General features: G+C 43.4%; 1 protein-coding gene and 1 pseudogene across 1 annotated transcript; one reads left to right on the top strand and one right to left on the bottom strand.

Annotated features, from left to right (window-relative positions):
* Window positions 1-2,319: 2,319 nt before the first annotated feature.
* LOC118399426 (proline-rich protein PRCC-like) lies at window positions 2,320-7,682 on the top strand. The gene is made up of 7 exons (XM_035795486.2): window positions 2,320-4,129; window positions 4,254-4,301; window positions 4,876-5,355; window positions 5,802-5,900; window positions 6,131-6,277; window positions 6,542-6,607; window positions 6,906-7,682. Exons 1-7 carry the CDS (start codon window positions 3,812-3,814, stop codon window positions 6,990-6,992), a joined length of 1,245 nt encoding a protein of 414 aa, XP_035651379.1. The 5' UTR covers window positions 2,320-3,811; the 3' UTR covers window positions 6,993-7,682.
* A 2,798-nt stretch (window positions 7,683-10,480) lies between these two features.
* On the bottom strand, window positions 10,481-21,121 carry LOC118398955 (uncharacterized; annotated as a pseudogene).
* Window positions 21,122-21,330: the final 209 nt, after the last annotated feature.

Raw genomic sequence — 21,330 nt, 5'->3', positions numbered from 1 at the left:
TACATACCCTCCATGAATTCTAAGGAACAGAAACCTTCCAATACACCAACAAAAATGCCTGTTTTGTATTTGATTTGCTTTAAAAGGTCAATTGTCTATAATATTCTACTGATAAAAGATTGTTTATGTATTTGGGTAGCCTATCTAGGGAGAACCAATACCATTTTCTCCATACTATTGTGCCGATCCAAAAAAGGGTACTGTACTGGCTCTATTTTCTTTCTCACTTTCCTTTGCAGCACAGTTCCAGAAATCATATGGTGAATGAATGCATAACCGGGCAAGGCCAAAATTCAGCTTGGTGCAGCCCCACTGGACTCAGTAGTGTGAAAAGGGTTGAGTAGTACACTAAGTATCTCAAACTGATAATTCATCCTGAATTGTCCCCGAGTTGCTCCTGGTATTCTCAGATCAAGACACCGTGTGGGAATATTGAGAAGTCCAAGGTACCTGTAAAAACCTGTGTAAAGATGATTGACGTTACTGGATATATCAAGTACATTTATTTTTTAGCATGAATGGGCTGTAAAGGAGTCCAGTCTTCTTTTGACATATTAGTACAAATCCAAGACCAACCAAAGTACCTCCAATCAAACCTGTTGGGTGTTTTATCATGATCTGTGATGCCAGAATTACTATATTGCCTTAGTCTCACATATAAACTTTTGACACTTCATTGTATAGCATCTAAAGTACCTAATTTGACAGATTCTGAGCTGCACAGACAAATGTGTGAGCCTTCTGTTTGCAGAAAAACCTTTCAGCAGATTTGGGTCCCTCCACAGTCGTGCCTGAGTATAGCTTCCTTGATATACCAAATAAGGCATCTGCAGCTACAATTTGACTCATATCTGCCTAAAATAAATGTGTCCCATTTGCCTTATGATATTGTTTAAGAAGACCCTCACCTCTCCTCCACCTGTCAAATCCATCATGTTGTTGTTTCTTGTTGTATACCTGAGGACATAGAGGGGTTCTGATGCCATCTGAGGAGGCTGGTGGAATCCAACAACTAGCATTGAGTTCATGCTGCCAATGTCTGAATTCCTCATATGACTCATTTGTGGAGATTCATTAAGATCATATTGCTGCTCCAAATAAAGTACAGGAAATCAGAACTGTTTTGTTGTTGGCAGTATTAAAGTCAATTTAAGGATGTTGGGAAATCAGTATTTCAGTATTTCAAACCAAAAACAGTGTGCTGAGTAAAGACAGTAAACGTTTTTAAAACACTCTTTGGTTCAACATGATGGCAACATTTGCATTTGTAAAAAATAAAACCTTTGAGTGATTGGCTCGCTGAAAAGCTGCTGCTACCCCCTTCGAACAGAAGTGAAGCAACAACTCCCACAGTGTCCTCCAGGCATCTATATCCGTCTCTTGGTATGTGTATGTTTAGGGGGTTTCTTTCCCTGACATGTTTGAAGGATATCCATGTACTTTAAAGATACCATGAACTAATGGGTCCTTTTTTCAAATCACCATAGCAATGGTAGATTTGGACCTGCTGGACCTGATAGGAAATAGGTAGCTGCTGTTCTCATTCAAGGGTAGATTTGATTTTTGGGTTAGTATTTAGAATTTTTGTTTGTTTTTGTTTTGGACCATCAGGTGCAAATCTAGCTTAATGTCAGAGTCCAATCTAATTGTTTGTATCCTTTTACAACCTACAATTATGTACATGTACTTTTTTTTGGTCTGATATAAAAGTTAGTGCAAAAAGGGTCAATGCAGATATATGCACTACCCTTTGTAGCGCCATGCTTTTGGATGCCAAGCTGTTGCCATACCAAGTGGTGATGCCAGCCAGTCAATATGCTCTCAATGGTGCAGCTGTAGAACTTTTGAAGGATCTGAGGGTGCATACCAAATCTTTTCAGCCTCCTGAGTGGGAAGAGGCATTGTCGTGTCCTCTTCACGACTGTGTTGGTGTGTGTGGACCATGATAGATCCTTAGTGATGTGGACACCGAGGAGCTTGAAGCTCTCAACTCGCTCCACTACAGCCCTGTCAATGGGAATGGGGGTGTGCTTGGCCCTCCAATTCTTTGTCTTGCTGATGTTGTTGTCCTGGCACCACACTGCCAGGTCTCTGACCTCCTCCCTATAGGCTGTCGTCGGTGATCAGGCCTACCACTGTTGTGTGGTAATGTTTTTCTTTCACCCATTCCCTGTGTTTTTTTCTGCATTAAAGTTACCTAGTTTTCACCCCGCCCCCCCCACCCACCCAGTAGGTGGCGGCATACACCTCTAGCATTTGTTTGTGGACTGCCATAATACCATGAAAAAGAAAAAGGGCGCATGACAGCAGCGGGCAGCAACCAAAATGGTTGCGATAATTGTTGGATTGAAATGGTGCAACCAAGAGTAGTAATATGTTTGGAGTTTTGTGTCGTTTAAGGTCTGGAATGTCAGAACGTAAGGATTTACAGTTAGAAAGAATGATGCTGTTGTTGGGGTTACAAATAAATGGTATTGAAATTCAGTTCTGTTCGATTCTGGCTCATACAGAAGTTTAGTAGATATAATAGCAAAAAGAGCAGTAAAAAATAATATTGTGGATATACAGGTGCAGTTAGGTAAAGGGGAAATTAAAACATTGATTCAGAAAAAAGGGTTTGATTGCTGGCAGAGACAATGGGATGAAAGTAGTAATGGCAGACAGTTTTATAGTACAAGGATATCTGTACGGGACATCGTGGCATATAATAGGAACAAAAGGGAGGAAGTTATGTGTGGGATGAGATTAGGGCATACAGGATTGAATTGATCTTTGGCTGTATGGTAGAGGAAACAGTTGAATATGTATTATTATTTTATGAAACGTATGATGTGGAAAGGAAAGTTTTTTTGACAGGGCCAGAATGCACCTGTCAGTTGGTTGTGATTCGCCAATAAAACTTGAAGAAGAAGAAAAAGTTGCAGAGGGCAGCTTGAAACTGAATTTCCTGAAGTCCCACACGGAGATGAAAGTCATCAATGTCGGAGGACTGGGGTTGGAATGGCGAGAAGATGCAAGGTGAAAACCCCAACCAACTGTGAAATACAAGCCTGAGTACTTTCTCCTTTGGATCAAGTACAGGAGAAAAAAATGCATGTCATGTGCCTGAAAACCCTGAGTAGTCTTGCTGGGGATCAGAACTGTCCTGTGTGAGTGAGACATATTGACAATATGCAACAATATGTAACAAAGCGTCTCGTCTGCCGGAAAACCACAAGAAGAAGGTAGATTTGCGTCGAAGCTGCGCAATAAGTAGCAGCTTGAACACTTCTGTTTTGCACGCATCTATCCATGAATGGCATTAGAGACCCAAAAAGGAAATGCTAGCAATTGCTAATGTTATTGGATAGAAATAGCTATTTTGGTGGAGGAAAGAAACCATGGGGTATTGACTAAATCGATTGCATGATATTAAATGTAACGGTAAACTACAATTAGCTTAACGTTTACATTAAAATTCTGTTAAAACGACCTGCTGAGGCCTTGTTAGCTACGAGTCAATCAATCCTCGGCCTGTTTGAAACATTACCCTGCAAGTGTGGCTCGACTTGACTTGAGCCTCGCTAGCCTTTGGCAAGCCAGTTGTTTTTAAATTCAATTTTAAAGCTAGCAATGAAGTTGGTCCAATTTTAAATGGTTGTCCACAATTTAATTGTTCTCATGCAATACGTCTCATATACTTTCCTGGCCAAACAATTGTAGCTAGCTATCGTGAGCTTGGAAAGTGGGTCGTGGGTGCAGCTGTAGCTAGTTAGACATATCTGTATTTACCCGCTACTTATGCGAACAAGCTGCTGCAGAAACATCGATAATGTCTTTGGTAGCATATGCTAGCAGTGATGACAGTGATTCAGAAACATCTAGTTCCATCATCCCGGGGAGCAAACCCGGGTGGCTTTTCGCACGCCTTCCTGCCCCAAAAATATCTGCCTCAGAGGCACTAGGAAACGTGCGACCAAGCAAAGGGGCAACACACGCATCATCACGGAACACTGTGTCAAGCGATGGCGACGAGGACTCCGTTACCCGTTCTCATGCATTTAAAGGAGGGTTGCCTTTCGATTTACCTAAGCCGAAGAAGCGAACAGAGCCTGTCAAAATCACTATACCTGAGATAAAAAGAGGGGATGTAAGTAACAGGACCACAGGTTCATACCTAGGCTACATTTTAAACATTCAATTACACACCTTGTTTGCCTTTTTTAAAATGGATTCAAAGTGGAGATTAACATGATTCTATGTCTTGTCAACAGTCTGACTCTGATGAAGATGAACCAAGGAGAAAGAAATCCCTGCCCCAGGTAACCTGACTTGCACTGGCATTTTAGATAATTCTCAATGTCAAATTCTCAGTTTGTGGACATAGGCCTTTCCAACCATACATATCATGATCTGACCCCTGATCTAAGTCACCACGAGCTGGCCTCCGCCCACTAGACAACCCTGAAACTAAGTCACTGTTCTAGCCAGCTACCACCCGGTACTCTACCCTGCAACCTAGAGACTACTGCCCTATGTACATAGTCATGAACAATGGTCACTTTAATTATGTTTGCATGTTGGTTCACTCACTTTATGTATATACTGTATTCTATAAAATAAAATAACTTTTTTTTTTTTTTTGCTACTGTAGGTATTCCTGCACTGTTGTGCTTTTACACCTGCATTGTTTGGGGTTTTAGGCTGGGTTTCTGTACAGCACTTTGAGATATCAGCTGATGTACGAAGGGCTATATAAATTGATTTGATTTGACTGTTGGAACAGGAAACATAAGCATTTCGCTGCACCTGTGACAACATCTGTAAATCTGTGTACGAAAAACTTTGATTCGAAGACATGCTTTCTCATTGTCTTTCAACCTATCTCTCTCTTAGGGCCCTGGCACTGGTCTTTCCTCCCTCCTGCCTCAGCCCAAAAATGTGGTTGTGAAGGAGATGCAGAGGGCCCTAGTGCCTCACACCCTCACCAAGCGGCCGGAGCCAAAGAAAACCACAAAGCCCTCTTTAGGGTCCTCCCAGGGCCACGCCAGTGCTAGCGCATCTCCCTCCGCCATCAAAGCAGCAGCCAAGTCGGCTGCCCTGCAGCTAGCGAGGCAGATAGCTGCTGAGGAAAGTGACGAGGAACTGGCCCCAGAGAACTACTTCTCCCTGGGAGAGAGCTCCAAACCTCTCCCCGCTGTGATCCCCAGCCTGAACCCGGAGCCTGTCTCCACCTCAGGCCTACTACCCGCTCCTGCAAGCATACAGCGTGGTACCTTCCAGTCAGACGCTCCTCTGGACTTTAGTGCGAACCAAGAGGGAGCTTGGGGAGGTCAACAGCTAGGGGCGTACCAACAGCCCTCGGCAGAGCCTCAGGTACTGAGAAAATGCTGTGTTAATAGATATAGCTATCTTTCTCTCTATATGGATGGACACACAAACTTTATTGCTTTGCAAAGCATTATATAAAAAAATGTTGCCAATACACCAAAATTAACTGCAATAATACTCAACTTCCACAATATACCAAATACAATAGACCCGCTGTGCATTACCTACTAAAATCTCCAACTACAACTTAATTTGCTCTCTTCTAAAATATCTATATCAGTCTCTTACCAAGCTGATATACAGGTTCAAACATTAGATATACTCTGCCCAGAATGGATCCTTATTGACCCCTACGAGTTGCTCTTGCAGACAACAAACAGTTCGCTGTAAAATCTCTCTTGTTTTCATCCATTGAGACACATCAGGATAGCGTAATGTTTTTGTCATGTTGCGTTGATACAGGCTAACAAAAACATTCTCCTGTTGGATAGGGCTACTACAACGAGGCTTACTACCAGGATCCTGAGTCTGACCCAGCGTTGCCTGAGCCAGAGCAAACTGGTTCCTCCGCCCTGTTTGATGATGAAGCGGTATGAAGGTTTCCTGACTTGACAATGGTTTATTGGCTTGTTATTGATCAGGAATGTCCCCCTGATTAATCAGGAAGTCCTGCTTGTCTGACATTATCCTGTATATCACTGAAATTGATTTGTTTTATATTGTCCTGATCATATCTTTAATTGTCGGCATAGTTCATACATTGTATGAAGAGGTTACTGCTTCAAGATATAGAATAGTATATAATGTTTTCTGGCTGCAGTTCATGAGGCTGCAGGGGAAGAGGAACAGGGGCAAGGAAGAGGTGAAGTTCCTGGAGATCAAGGGAGATGACCAGCTGAGTGGCAACCAGCAGTGGATGACCAAGAGCATGACTGAGGAGAAGCAGGAGCGCAAGTCCTTCAGCAAGGTGAGGGAGATTTGCACAGGAGCTGTTCTGATATTGCTTACACTTGTCCACTCCTTCCAGATCTGTGAACATATAAAGGGTTGTTAGGGACTAGGCGTTGAATTGGAAACTGTATCGTAGTAGTGATGATGGGGTAGGGGAATATTAGGCAATAGTGGAACGAGAGCTGTGGAGTTGGTGGGGCAGGACTTTTTCCACGTGGCATAGGTGAGGATTTTGTCATCTGTTCTCAACCTTGTTTGGCCTGACCTCTTCCCTCTATAGAAAAAGGGAGACCAACCCACAGGGCAACAGCGACGCAAGCACCAGATCACATACCTCATCCACCAGGTGAGTACATATACATTGCTAGATCGTGTTACAGTACTGTCTTGGAATCTAACACCAAGGTCCCATTCAGTAGACACAAATGGGAGAAAAATAAATAAAATGTGTTCCCACTGGACAAGTTGGACCAGTTTGGCACCAACTGACCATGACTTGGCACACCTACCACTTGCAATTTTTTAAACACTCAACATGCATGATTATTTGCCTCACATCAACATACCTAAATCTAACCAGATATGGGATGTTTACAAACATGTGTCAGTTTGAGCGAACTTTTTCTAATTCTTATCACCTATAGGCAAAGGAGCGAGAGCTGGAGCTGAAGAACAGCTGGGCCGACAACAAGCTGACTCGCCGGCAAACACAGGCAAAATACGGCTTCTAAGAACCGTAACAGGAGGCTTGGTGGCATGCATAGCCCTCCCCCTGAAGATTAGAGTAGTACAGTCCACAAGGTTCCCTCAACAACGTGGGTCATACTATACCCTTGCAGTGGGGGAGGGGTTACACACCTCATAGACCCATCCTTGGAGATGCTAGCACTGACTTTCCTTTTTGTTCACCCTTATTTGTTGGCCTCCCTGGATTTGTGATACTTAAAACATTTCTGATTTAAACCATTTTGGTGGGACTATTTTATATTATGTTTGTTCTTGGCTGCATAGGAAATCACATGGTTAAGACACAATATGGTTTCCTGGGAAATACCCTTTAAATGCAATTTCATGTGGTGGTATTTTTCATATGACACCTTGAACCACCAATGATCAATAGTCTGAGAATAAGAGGAACGTTTCCCATGTGGTGTCGATATTTTCTTCATCTTGTATGTTTCCAAGGGTGGGACAGTGACCTGTTCTTAAATCATGTCAATCAAATACTAAGCTTTCTCTGGGGTTTTGGATGTTAGAAAACACATTTGGTGGTCTGGTTGGAATTGCCCTGTGGTGGCGACACTTCAACCTGACCATTTTGGAAAATGTCTCTATTGGATTTTGGGGGAGAGTTGGTATCTTTTTAAAGGAGCCAGAAACTCCTACTGTCCTCTGTGAATAAACATGATCATATACAGTGATGACAGAGAGACTTATTGAAATTGTACACTTAACAAAAATATGAACATAACAATTTAAAATATTTTACTGAGTTTATTCATATAAGGAAATCAGTCAATTGAAATATATTAATTAGGACCTAATCTATGGATTTCACATGACTAGGAATACAGATATGCATCTGTTGGTCACAGATAGGTAGGGGCGTGGGCCAGAAAACCAGTCAGTATCTGGTGTGACCACGATTTGCCTCATGCAGTGCAACACACCCTTTGCATCGAGTTGATCAGACTGTTAATTGTGGAATGTTGTCCCACTCCTCTCCGATGGCTGTGAGAAGTTGCTGGATATCGGCTGGAACTGAAACGCTGTCATACACCTTGATCCAGAGCATCCCAAACATGCTCAATGGGTGACATGTCTGGTGAGTATGCAGGCCAAAACAACTGAGACATTTTCAGTTTCTGGGAATTGTGTACAGATCCTTGCGACGTGGCCAGGCATTATGTATGAGGTGATGGCAGCTGAATAATGGCACGACAATGGGCCTCAGGATCTTGTCACGGTATCTCTGCAGTCAAATTGCCATCGATAAAATGCAATTGTGTTTGTAGCTTATGCCTGCCTGTACCAGAATTCCACCGCCACCATAGGGTACTCTGTTCACAACGTAGACATAAGCGACCCACTCGCCTAAACATTGCCATACACGAGGTCTGCCATCTGCCTGATACATTTGAAACCAGGATTAATCCATGAAGAGCACACTTTTCTTGTGTGCCAGTGTCCATCGAAGTTGAGCATTTGCCTACTGAAGTCTGTTACGTCGCCAAACTTCAGTCAGGTCAAGACCCTGGTGAGGGCAACAAGCACGCAGATGAGCTTCCCGGAGACAGTTTGTGCAGAAATTCTTTGTGTAAACCCACAGTTTCCTCAGCTGTCCGGGTGGCTGGTCTCAGACGATACCGCAGATGAAGAAGCCAGATGTGGATGTCCTGGGCTGGCATGGTTACACGTCTGCGGCTGTGAGGCCGGTTGGACGTACTGCCACATTCTTTAAAATTACTTTGAAGGTGGCTTATGTTATAGAAATTAACATTAAATTCTCTGGCAACAGTTCTGGTGAACATTCCTGTAGTCAGCATGCTAATTGCACGCTCCCTCAACTTGAGACATCTGTAGCATTGTATGACAAAACTTCACATTTTAAAGTGGCCTTTTATTGTCCCTAGCACAAGGTGCACCTGTGTAATCATGCTGTTTAATCAGAATCTTGATATGCCACACCTGTCAGGTGGATGGATTGCTTTGGACAAGGGGAAATGGTCACTAACAGGGATGTAAACAAATTTGTGCACAATTTGAGAAGCTTTTTATGCATGTGGGACATTTTTGGGATCTTTTATTTCAGTTTACATGTTGCGTTTATATTCCTTGTTCATTATAGTAATGAGCTGTGCAATTTGAATAAAATAAAACTGCCATTGTTTCTCAAGCTGTGGAAAATGTTTGAGGATGTTGCGTTCTCTTCAGAGGTAGCGTGGATGTAAAATCTGATCTGTTATGCATTTTACCGTCCCAGCTAGCTAAACAGGTTTTTAAATGGCTTCGCTGGCCAGGCCTCAACATTTAGTGATTAATTGGTCATCCATATTTCTGAAGGGTACACTGTGCACATTCTTCTGGTTTTGTTGTAGCTCGATATGGTGATCTACGGGGACCGCATCAATTCTGGATCTAAAGACATACTGTATGTGTAAGAAATATGCTAATAGCTACGTATAGCAATTTGATAGATAAAGGTACATTCATTACTTACACATATCCAATCCACTCAGATCTTCAAGGGTGAAAATTAAGGGAAATGGAGCATGGAGTGGCAGTTTCCTTAATTAATCCCTTTTTTTAAAATCTGAAAATGAACACAGTCCGACGATCAGGATTCTTTCTACCTTACGTGATAAATCAACTAGCTCATAAGTGTTTTGTACATCGGCACTCCTAAGTCAAAGCAAAATATATCACAATTTAACCATCATGTTCACATGTTGACATTGGCAGAGACAAAGCCTGGTGCCGTGAAAAGCACCCCATTGAGGGCAGTGGAAAAGCAGACAGACTGATAGATTTCTAAAGGTGTTACAGTTAACTACTTTCGGCACTCGGCTCCTGCAAAGGTCTGTGCTTTGTCAAGCTCCTTAGGAGGTATTTCGATACTGTATATCAATGAAGAGACGTGAGAAATAACTTTTTGTTTTACCCTATACTTTGTTACAAGTTTTGTGCTGTTAAAATCAAATATTTAAGTTCCTGACCATTTTTGTCAGATTTGATACGTATTGTACAATATCCTGTCCACCAATGTCTCAGCTCTTAACATTGCCTAAAGAGAAACTGAAATAAATCTGTCGATGGTACCGACACCTGGAAACCAAGACCAAGTTAAAGGCTCCATCACAGGCATTTGCACAGTAACTACTCTTCATATCAACTTGCACCTGGAAACCAAGACCAAGTTAAAGGCTCCATCACAGGCATTTTCACAGTAACTACTCTTCATATCAACTTGCAGTGAAAGTGACATGCATAACATGCATATGAAAATAATGAAATGACAAAATAAAAGAGTAGAATACAATGTACAACCATGAGTTTGTCATTAAATAACTACTTCCACTTTCAAAACATATCCAAATAATTGATTTACTGCTATTGCCAGGAGTCAAACAGAGTAAACTGTTCTGTGAGTATCTAGTAATGACATTAAGTGCTCAAACGCGGGGTCCTTTGTCTTTTTTCTGGTTCTCTGTGGGTGGAACTACTTTTTTCTTTTCTTAGTCGCCTCTGGGGTAACCTCAGCCACTGGGGCAGCCTCTGGAGCTGCCACCTCTGGAGCTGTAGCTGCCACCTCGGGCACGGCAACTTTTGGCGCCGCAACTGCAATCACCTTTGAAATGCTAGCCTCTGTAACTGCGACTGCTACATCCTCTGAAACAGCAGACTGGAACTGCAGCTGCAACAGCCTCTGAAACGACAGCCTCAGGAAGACACAAAAAATAAAAGGTTCCTGGAGTAACCTTTAGGGGTTCTTCTTCAAATTGAAACTGTAGAGCAACCCCTATAAATTCTTTGAAGAACCATTTGGGGTAAAAATGTTAACCCCCCTCCTCCTCCATAGCCAGAAATATGTTGCAGTTATATTCAGAGGTGTATGGAAAATGAAGTTTGTGAATCCCAAAAATAGTAAGTATACAGATGATTAAACATGCACACAACAGTATTCGTACCTTGGTTTTTGTGGTAAATGTGAATGAAAAAAACTTTTGAAAATGGTTTTCATACACATCCGATGGGATATTCATTGAAGATACCGATGCCAATTGACATACCTTTGTATGCCTCCTTGTCTGTATACCTACAGACACAAAAGTGAGCAGTTCAGTCAACTGCACCCAATACAGCTAGCCTTCAGCCACTTTAATAATGGGAATTGATGGAAATTGATGGAAAATATATCACTAGCCACTTTACATCAATCTACACAAAATGTCCCATAATGTCAAAGCAAAAACAGTTTTAGAATTATTTTGAAAATGTATTTTTTTTTAAATGGAAATATCACATTTACAGCCATGAGCTGCTCAGTGACACAAGCCTACCAGACGAGGTAAATTACTTCTAAGCTTCGAGGCATGCAACACTAAAGCATGCATGAGAGCACCAGCTGTTCCGGACAGCTGTGTGATCACGCTCTCCATAGCCGATCTGTTTAAAGATCTTAATCACGTCAACATTTACAAGGCCGCAGGGCCAAACGGATTACCAGGACGTGTACTCCGAGCATGCGCTGCCCAACTGCCAAGTGTCTTCACTGACATTTTCAACCTGTCCCTGACCGAGTCTGTAATACCAACATGTTTCAAGCAGACCACCATAGTCTCTGTGACCAAGAACACCAAGGTAACCTGTAACCTGAATAAATGACTGCTGACCTGTAGCACTCAAGTCTGTAGTCATGAAGTGCTTTGAAAGGCTGGTCATGGTTCACATCAACATCATTATCCCAGAAACCCTAGACCCACTCCAATTTGCATACCGTCCTAAAAGATCCACAGATGACGCAATCTCTATTGCACTCCACACTGCCCTTTCCCACCTGTACAAAAGGAACACCTATGTGAGAATGCTATTCATTGACTACAGCTCAGCGTTCAACATCATAGTGCCCTCAAAGCTCATCACTAAGCTAAGGACCCTGGAACTAAACCCCTCCCTCTGCAACTGGATCCTGGACTTCGTGACGGGCCGCCCCCAGGTGGTAAGGGTAGGTAACAACACATCTGCCACGCTGATCCTCAACACGGGGGCCCCTCAGGGGTGCGTGCTCAGTCCTCTCCTCTACTCCCTGTTCACCCATGACTGCATGACTCCAACACCATCATTAAGTTTTCCGATGACACAACAGTGGTAGGCCTGATCAACAAGAACGATGAGACAGCCTATAGGGAGGAGGTCAGAGACCTGGCAGTGTGGTGCCAGGATAACAAACTCCCCCTCAACGTGATCAAGACAAAGGAGATTATTGTGGACTACAGGAAAAGGAGGGCCAAGCACGCCCCCATTCTCATCGACGGGCTGTAGTGGAGCATGTTGAGAACCTCAAGTTCCTTAGTGTCCCCATCACCAATGAATGGTCATGGTCCAAGCACACCAAGACATTCGTGCAGAGAGCACAACAACGCCTATTCCTCCTCAGGATACTGAAAAGATTTGGCATTGGTCCTCAGATCCTCAAAACGTTCTACAGCTGCACCATCAAGAGCATCCTGACCAGTTGCGTCACTGCCTGTATGGCAACTGCTCAGCCTCCGACCGCAAGGCACTACAGAGGGTAGCTTCCTGCCATCCAGGACCTCTACACCAGATGATGTCAGAGGAAGGCCCTACAAATTGCCAAAGACTCCAGCCACCCTAGTCATAGACTGTTCTCTCTGCTACCAAATGGCAAGCGGTACCGGAGCGTCAAGCCTAGATCCAAAAGACTTCTTAAAACAGCTTCTACCCTCAAGCCATAAGACTCCTGAACAGCTAACTGGATTTGGTTTGCATTGAATTTACCACAGGGGACCCCAATCAAGTTGTAGAAACATCTCAAGGATGACCAATAGAAACAGCATTCACCTGAGCTCAATTTCAAGTCTCATTGCAAAGGGTCTGAGTACTTATGTAAAAAAGGTATTTCTGTTCTCATTTTTATTACATTTGCAAACATTTCTAAAAACCTGTTTTCACTTTGTCATTATGGGCTATGGTGTGTAAATTGATGGGTACAGTTTTTAATTTAATCAATTTTAGAATACGGCTATAAAGTATTTTTTTGTTGAAAAAGTCAAGTGGTCTAAATACTGTTGCATCGTATATCTTTATATCTATAAATAGCATAGTAATATTTTTGGTCAAACTAAGGTTGGTGTTCATTTGCTTATTTATAACGATAAAAGCCTAGGTTTCAGTGTGGGAAAGTTATTGTCATCATTCTTTCAACAGCTGTTTTCTTTCAAAATCTCCATTCAGTCAATTCAAGTCCAATTTATTTCTACTGACAATTTTGAATAGCCTGTCCAATCATACTTACATTGTGTCATTGTTGTGACTGAAACACTGCTGGGTTTGAAAGTGGTTAATATTTTAATGACATCACTTTCAAACAGATACCATATGTCTTTTCCCTTTTGAGTTCATGTTTTGTGCTTCTACACCTGCATTGCTTGCTGTTTGGGGTTTTAGGCTGGGTTTCTGTACAGCACTTTGAGATATCAGCTGATGTACGAAGGGCTATATAAATAACATTTTATTTTATTTTATTTGATTTTGTGGTGTGGCATTCTTCCCAAATGTGCCTGTTTTCTTTGAGCATCAGCACTTAAAGTAAACGTTCACTACAAAATCAAAGTTTATCAGACATTTTTAGATGGAGATGAGTCCATGTCCATCTGTTGTATAGGTCCCACTATGAATGAGAAAATAGAGGTGCGACTCGTCCATGAAACACCTGCTCGGAGTACACGTCCTGGTAATCCGTCTGGCCCTGCGGCCTTGTGAATGTTGACCTTTTTAAAGGTCTTACTCATATCGGCTACGGAGAGCCCGCTTGGTGGAACGTCAAGAGACAACTACTTTGTTAAATGGCAAGGCATAGTGAAAACAAGCATGCAATATGCAAACTGGACTCCCAGTTCTTATGTAGTCCCAGCAATTTTCATTTGATTGTATCTATGTTGATTGTATGGTAGCAGGCTTGGTAGATGAGGGACCTCTCTCTAAGTTGAAGTCGATGATCATTTGAAGGAGGGGAGCGGCGGGGAAATCCATGGTGATGATTCCGAAGCGCGTGCTCTGCCCTATCTGTGCCGACAGGTGGGCGTTGATTCGCTGGGCTCCGCTGCCGTAGGTGAGGAAGATATGGGCCTTGTTGCACACAGGGGCAGCCTCCAGATGTTCATGCACACTTTGCCATTTCTCAGCCACGTGCAGGAGGGTGGGGACCTGGGGAGACAAGTATATGAGACTCAATACATTTTCCTAGCAACAATTTCATTTTCAAAAATGACTGTCTCCTTACCTTCCAGTCGTCTGCAATGTCCAGGCCCATTCCGAGGTCAGGTCCGCCAAAGTCCTGCAGGACAATGAGCTTCCCTCTGTTCTGTCCCACAGTGGGCATGAACCGACTGTTCCACAACAGGTCCCAGTCGGCGTAGAGGTGGATGTAGCTGACTACCGCCACGTAGATGTCGAAGGTATCACTGAACTCCTACTTGAGCCGCACCAGCGGGGTACTCCCTTAGGAAGTCGGCCACGCCCTCCAGCACGTCACGAAGTGCGCCCACAGGTAAGACACGCCATGGTGGATGGTGAGGTTGCCACGCACATGGCGTACATGCACAACCAGGAAGCACACACCGGCCTGGATCTGCGACGCCTGGCTCCAGGACTGGCACTCGGCCTGGCTCCAGGACTGGCACTCGGCCTGGCTCCAGGACTGGCACTCGCAGGCAGCTGTCCGGGAGGCCCGCCATCCAGGTGGGGTTGACAAACTCTGGGGCTGGAGTATGTCGTCGTACTTGGGCCTCTGGATGGCACTGTTGCTCAAGCAAACAGCCCTGGTAGATAATTAGTTTGGTGTCAAAGGTCAATACCTAATCCTGAAGTTAGCTAATTATACTCACAACTGACACTCATACCACTCTTACACTCCTTCTCTAGGGTTGTGTCTATATTCCCCTGAATGATGTCCTCTCCTTATATCCTTTACTTTATAACTATAGAAGGCTTAAATTGGCCTCTACTGTATTGCTTTGTTCCCTCCAGTCATTTCAGATCAGTGCACATTCGACCAGCTGGTGGACCTGTCTATCCGGCTGGATAACCTGCTGGCTACCCGTGGACGTTCATATCAGGGTCTGTTGGTTCCATCCCCCCGCACCCCCTCTCCGATACCCATGGAGCTGGGAGGGGCGGTGCGCAGGGAGACCAGAGGGGGTTCCGGCTCGTGCACCATCTGTGGCCGCAGAGGTCACACTGCCGGTCAGTGCCGGGTTGGTTCCTCTGGGTATCGAGGCAGCAGGCAGGGCACTCTGGCATCACCCCAGATGAGTCGGCACCATTCTCAAACAGAGCCCTCTGTTGCACATATGTTTTTATATGTAATTTTTCCTGAGTATTCCCCGCATTCCCAGCATAAGGCGCTCATCGATTCAGGCGCGGCTGGGAATTTTATAGATAGATCGTTCGCCCATAGTTTAGGGATCCCCATTTTTCCCGTGGCTGTGCCTTTCCCGTTCACGCCTTAGATAATCGACCATTAAGGTCAGGGTTGATTAGAGAGTGCACCGCTCCTCTGGGCAAGGTGACGCAGGGAGGTCACAAGGAGAGAATGAGTCTCTTCCTTATTGACTCTCCTGCATTTCCCATGGTGCTAGGCTTACCCTGGTTAGCTTGTCATGACCCCACTGTTTCTTGGCAACAGAGGGCTCTCCCTGGGTGGTCATGAGAGTGCTCGGGGAGGTGTTTAGGGGTTTCCGTTGGTGCTACTACGGTGGAAAGTCCAGACCAGGTGTGCATTCTCCACTGTGTGCATTCCCCCTGAATATGCCGAATTTGGCTCTCGCCTTCTCCAAAAAGAATGCAACTCAATTACCACCCCATCAACGGGGCGATTGTGCAATAGATCTCCTGGTAGACGCTGCACTTCCCAGGAGTCACGTGTATCCCCTCTCACAGGCAGAGACGAGACTATGGAAACATATGTCTCCGAATCCCTGCAGTCAGGGGTACATTCGGTCCTCCACTTCACCCGCCTCCTTGAGTTTCTTTTTTGTGAAGAAGAAGGAGGGAGGTCTGCGCCCATACTATCGAGGTCTGAACCAGATCATGGTGAGGTATAGTTACCCGCTACCGCTCATAGCCACAGCAATTGAGTCAATGCATGGGGCACGCTTCTTCACCAAACTAGAGGAGCACTTACATACCTTGAGGGAAGATTTCTTCAGTTGCTGTATGGTTAGTGAGAAAGTCCATATTGCAAATGTACGGTCCCTTACTAGACGTCCGAAATCGTTTGTAAAATTTGCGGATGGTGTCGGGCCGAGCGGCAGGGCCGGACCTACCAGGTCAAATTAACTTTGTCGGACATTCGGTTTCCGCTTTACAAAAATAATAAGATTTTGGTCATTTTTCCGCTGTCCCGGAATATCCCACAAGAGGGCATAAGCAATCATATTGCTATTGGACAAAACATCACGATTCACGACGGGGCCTTACCTCGAAAACGGAAAATATTTCGAAGCCGAAACTCGGTGAGCGTAGGTTTGGCATAATGGGCAGTTGGCCCCGAACAAGATGGCGTCTAGGCCTCAACGGTTTTTGAGTTATGGCCATTTATCTGGGATTAAAGGTCCAAAATGAAAATAGAGAAATTATTTTTCCACTTCACGTCAAAGTCAAGGAGCCTCCGGTGTCAATAAAAAAAGAACCAGCCATTTATCTATCGTCATTTAAGAGAAATCGTACGATGACAGATTGGTGATGTTCACGGATAGGTGTTTTTTTTTCAACGGTTACAGATCCAGTTGCGGGGTGTTCTTACGAATCTTTTTAAAGTGTGCTGCGGAGCTCTGCGAGATTTCTGTGATTTTCTATGATTTTCTGAAATAACACACACTCACTAAACCCTCTGTAAATAACTCAGTTTTTAACGTAAAGACTTAAAACTCAGGATTCTGTAAAGGCATACCCCAATCAGGATATGAGATTATTTATAGCTTCCTGTGCCAACCGGAAGTGCCTTAAATGGTGTCACATTGGCAGTTTCCAAGGGTTAAAAAGGTCAGATCTTTTCAAAACTTCATATGTGTGATTAGGCAACCCCCATAAACTGTAAGTCAGTCATTTCTCCCAACAGATGTAAAAGAAAAGCTCTCTCACACACACACACACACAGAAACACACACACAGCAAGGATGGAGTGACAAAGTGCGGTGCTTAAAGACACACAAAGCCTACAATGGCATTTCCATATTCTGTAGGCCGTGCCGAGTTCAACGAGATGCCCCACTTGACCGTAGCTCGCTCGGTCTAAGCACAGCGACCATTAGAAAAGTAGGCCCAAAATGAAGGCTGGCCCTCAATGTCATTTGCTTTTGGGTGACAGTGAGAGAACTGTTAGGGTGAGAAGCACAAGGTTCCTAAGGTCCTCCCGATCCGTGCAAGCCTAACCTTGACCGTGTGGCATTAACCCTTAATAGTTAAAAGAAGGTGTTTACTTCAAAGAGTTTGCATTGACTTCTCTCCCCATAGGAATACATTGCCTGCACCTCTAAATTCAACCTGAAGCCAATGTGGGTTATGAATGTCGTATGAACCTGTCTTCGATGACAGTCCATCAGGCCACTACGAGGTCTACCTGTGTTGATTCTAAGCTTCCTGGACCAACCGGAAGTGGTTATATTGACCCAAAAGTTGTTTTGATGTACATGACCTTCAAAGGTGAAAATGACTACATTCAACCCTGTATAGATCGTAGATCAGTCAATTCTTAACTTAAAGACTTAAAACTCAGGATTCTGTAAGTGTCTATGTCAATCAAGACATGTGTTTACTTATAGCTTCCTGTGCCAACCGGAAGTGACTTTAATTGGGTCACACTGTCTGTTTTGAAGGGTTGGAAAAGTCACATCTCTCCAAAACTTCATATGTGTGACTAGGTAACCCTCCTAAACTGTAAATCAGTCATTTCTCCCAGCAGATGTCAAAGAAAAGCTCTCTCACACACACACAAAGCAAGGATGGAGTGATAAAGTGCGGTTCTCAAAGACACAGAGAGCAGGCAATGGCATAAACATAATCTCTAGGCCGTGCCTTGTTCAACGAGATATCCCGCTTGACCGTAGCTCGCTCGGTCTAAGCACAGCGACCATTAGAAAAGTAGGCCCAAAATGAAGCCTGCCCCACAACGTCATTTGCTTTTGGGTGACAGAGAGAGAACCGTTAGGGTGAGAAGCACAATTCGACCTCAGGTACATTCCTAAGGTCCTCCCGATCTGCGCAAGCCTACCCTTGACCGTGTGGCATTAACCCTTACCAGTTAAAAGAAGGTGTTTACATCAAACAGTTTGCATTGACTTCTCTCCCCATAGGAATACATTGCCTGCACCCCTAAATTCAACCTGAAGCCTATGTGGGTTCTGAATGTCGTATGAACCTGTCTTCGATGACAGTCCATCGGGCCACTACGAGGTCTACCTGTGTTGATTCTAAGCTTCCTGGACCAACCGGAAGTGGTTAAAATCACCCTAAAAGTGTTTATCCATACCCTGCCTGCAGTTTGATAGACATAGTGTATTCAACCCTGTGTAAATCAGTCAGTTCTTAACGTAAGGACTTAAACCTCAGGATTCTGTAAAAGCATACCCCAGTGAGGATATGTTTTGACTTATAGCTTCCTGTGCCAACCTGAAGTGCCATAATTGGTGTCTCTTGGGCTGTTTCGAGGGGTTAGAAAAGTCAGATCTTCATAAGGTGAATGCACCAATTTGTAAGTCGCTCTGGATAAGAGCGTCTGCTAAATGACTTAAATGTAAATGTAAATATGTGATTAGGCAACCCCCATGAACTGTAAATCAGTCATTTTTCATGTAAAATTTCAAAGGAAAACTAAATCACACACACACACAGCTTGGAAGTAGGGACCCATTGGGGTGCGTAGAGACATACACTGCCTGCATTAGTTAACCTTGTTGGAACTTTTAAAGAACCGTCGGACCTGGAGTTCCGAAACTTTAGAATCCTGTTCTAGACCTCCGGTCGATAGTGCGTGGTGAGTTACGTGGCTCTAGAAGGTTCTCGGACTGAGAAACAGCCTCATACATTTGCAATGATTTCAATTCATTTTTGCATCACGAAAAGGACATTTAGAAATGTCCCAGAGTCGCAAGACTAGGTGCATTGCGACCGTCTCGGCCCATATAGACAGACCCCAACGTTTCTGTCCGATAGCTCATTCAAGGACCCCCTAGCAAGTCATGGAAAAAAAGTGGATTTTCAGCACCAATTAGGCTTTTGCTCGGACACCAAATGACCAATCGAGCCGAAACTTGGTATTCAGGGTCGCCTCAGCTAAGACTACACGTAACATAAGAAATGGACCCGCAGCTAGAACGTAACTACGTGTTTTATGTTTTTTTTATGGTTTGAACCGAAGGCGTTGTGAATTTTGGGCCAGCTCTGAAGTATGTGATAGTTGGCTACTAAACGAGTTGGAAAAAGTGGGTTTAGTGTCAGTTTGTATCAGTTTGGTGTCAGAATGATATCTAATTGACTGATGGACAGTGACTTGCTGGTGACTCTTGTCCATTTGCAATATGTTTAAACAGTGAGGTACCGTCACCAAAGTGACATTCTGAAATCAACCCTAACGAGCCAATGAGATGAACCAGAAGCACTGCCCAGCCATCTCGAGTTCATCGGGCCAGTCAATTTCACATTCCTGCAGGATTTTTATAGCATGACAAATTCGTGATGGTACCTGCCCATTGAACCATATTGCAAATGCACAGTGACTTTGCAAAAGTGAGAAAACATAAACAAATGGACATGATGAAATCAACACAACAAGTGATGGAAACGTACAACTATCACTGCTCGGCCATCCTGTGTTCATCAGGCCAGTCAATTTTGCATTTTTGAGCATGTCAAATTTCATATGGTAAATGCCCATTGAACGTGCACTTGCAATATGATTCAACAGTGAAAAAACATCACAAAATGGACATGATGAAATCAACACAACGAGTGATGGAAAGGAACAACTATCACTGCCCGGCCATCCCGAGTTCATCAGGCCAGTCAATTTTGCATTTCTGCAGGATTTTTGAGCATATCAAATTTCTTATGGCATTTGGCCCCCAAAAAAGTGACTTTTGACTTTGACTTATGACTTCCTATGAAATCATATTGTAAATGGACAAATCATATTCCTTATGCACAAGTAAAAAAAAAAAACGAATTATGATAATAAAATACAACTAAAGTATGTTGATACAGTTCTTATACGTGTGTAATTGACGCAAAATTTGAAAGAATTTCGATAAACGGTCCAGAAAGCACTTTTTTAAGGGTGTGAAGTTTTTTACAAAAACTTTACATTTTTGACTTTTGACTTTTGACTTCCTATGAAATCATATTGAAAATGGACAAAACATATTACTTATGCGCATGTAAAAAAAACTAAAAATGATAATAAAATTGGAAAAAAGTGTATTCATACAGTTCTTACACATGTGTAATTGACAAAAAATTCTAAAGAATTTGGAAAATGGTCCAGAAAGCACTTTTTTAAGGGTGTGTGGAGTTTTTTACAAAATTTTGACATTTTTGACTTTTGACTTTTGACTTCCTATGAAATCATATTGAAAATGGACAAAACATATTACTTATGCGCATGTAAAAAAAATGATAATAAAATTGGACAAAAGTATTTTCATACAGTTCTTACACATGTGTAATTGACAAAAAAAATCGAAAGAATTTTGAAAAACGGTCCAGAAAGCACTTTCTTAAGGGGTGATAAGTTTTTGACAAAAAAATCATTTTTTCAAAATTTTGCTTTTGGAGGTTGACTTGGGTTACAATTCCAATATGAAAAACCATGGTGGAGCGGATTCGCCACCTGTTGAATTTTTAAAGTGTTACAACTGGCAATTGCCATATTGCATTTGCAATACACTTTGCATGAATCAACGCCGAATTGGGTGGTATTGGACAATGTGTATATGGTTTGTCCGATGCCAATGACTTCCCATTCATTTTTGTCCAATACAGGGAGGGGGGTATTCCCTTACAATCTGATGCGTATCCGGGAAGGAGACGAGTGGAAGATGGCTTTCAGGGCACTATGAGTCATGCCGTACGGGTTGATGAATGTGCCATCAGTCTTCCAAGCCTTTGTAGACAAGATTTTTAGGGACCTGCACGGGCAGGATGTAGTGGTGTATATTGATGACATTCTGATATACTCCACTACACGCGCCGAGCATGTGTCCCTGGTGCACAGGGTGCTTGGTAGCCTGTTGGAGCATGACCTGTACGTCAAGGCTGAGAAATGCCTGTTCT

This window comes from Oncorhynchus keta, chromosome 20 (assembly GCF_023373465.1).
Source record: "Oncorhynchus keta strain PuntledgeMale-10-30-2019 chromosome 20, Oket_V2, whole genome shotgun sequence".
Lineage (NCBI taxonomy): Eukaryota > Metazoa > Chordata > Actinopteri > Salmoniformes > Salmonidae > Oncorhynchus > Oncorhynchus keta.
Note: the sequence above shows the minus strand (reverse complement) of the source record. Positions and strands in the feature narration are given on the sequence as shown.

Coding starts and splice junctions, on each gene's coding strand:
- LOC118399426 (XM_035795486.2), top strand. CDS start 3,812: ATGTCTTTGGTAGCATATGCTAGCAGTGATGACAGTGATTCAGAAACA. Junction 4,130..4,253: donor CTGAGATAAAAAGAGGGGAT/GTAAGTAACAGG, acceptor TCTTGTCAACAG/TCTGACTCTGATGAAGATGA. Junction 6,278..6,541: donor AGCGCAAGTCCTTCAGCAAG/GTGAGGGAGATT, acceptor TTCCCTCTATAG/AAAAAGGGAGACCAACCCAC.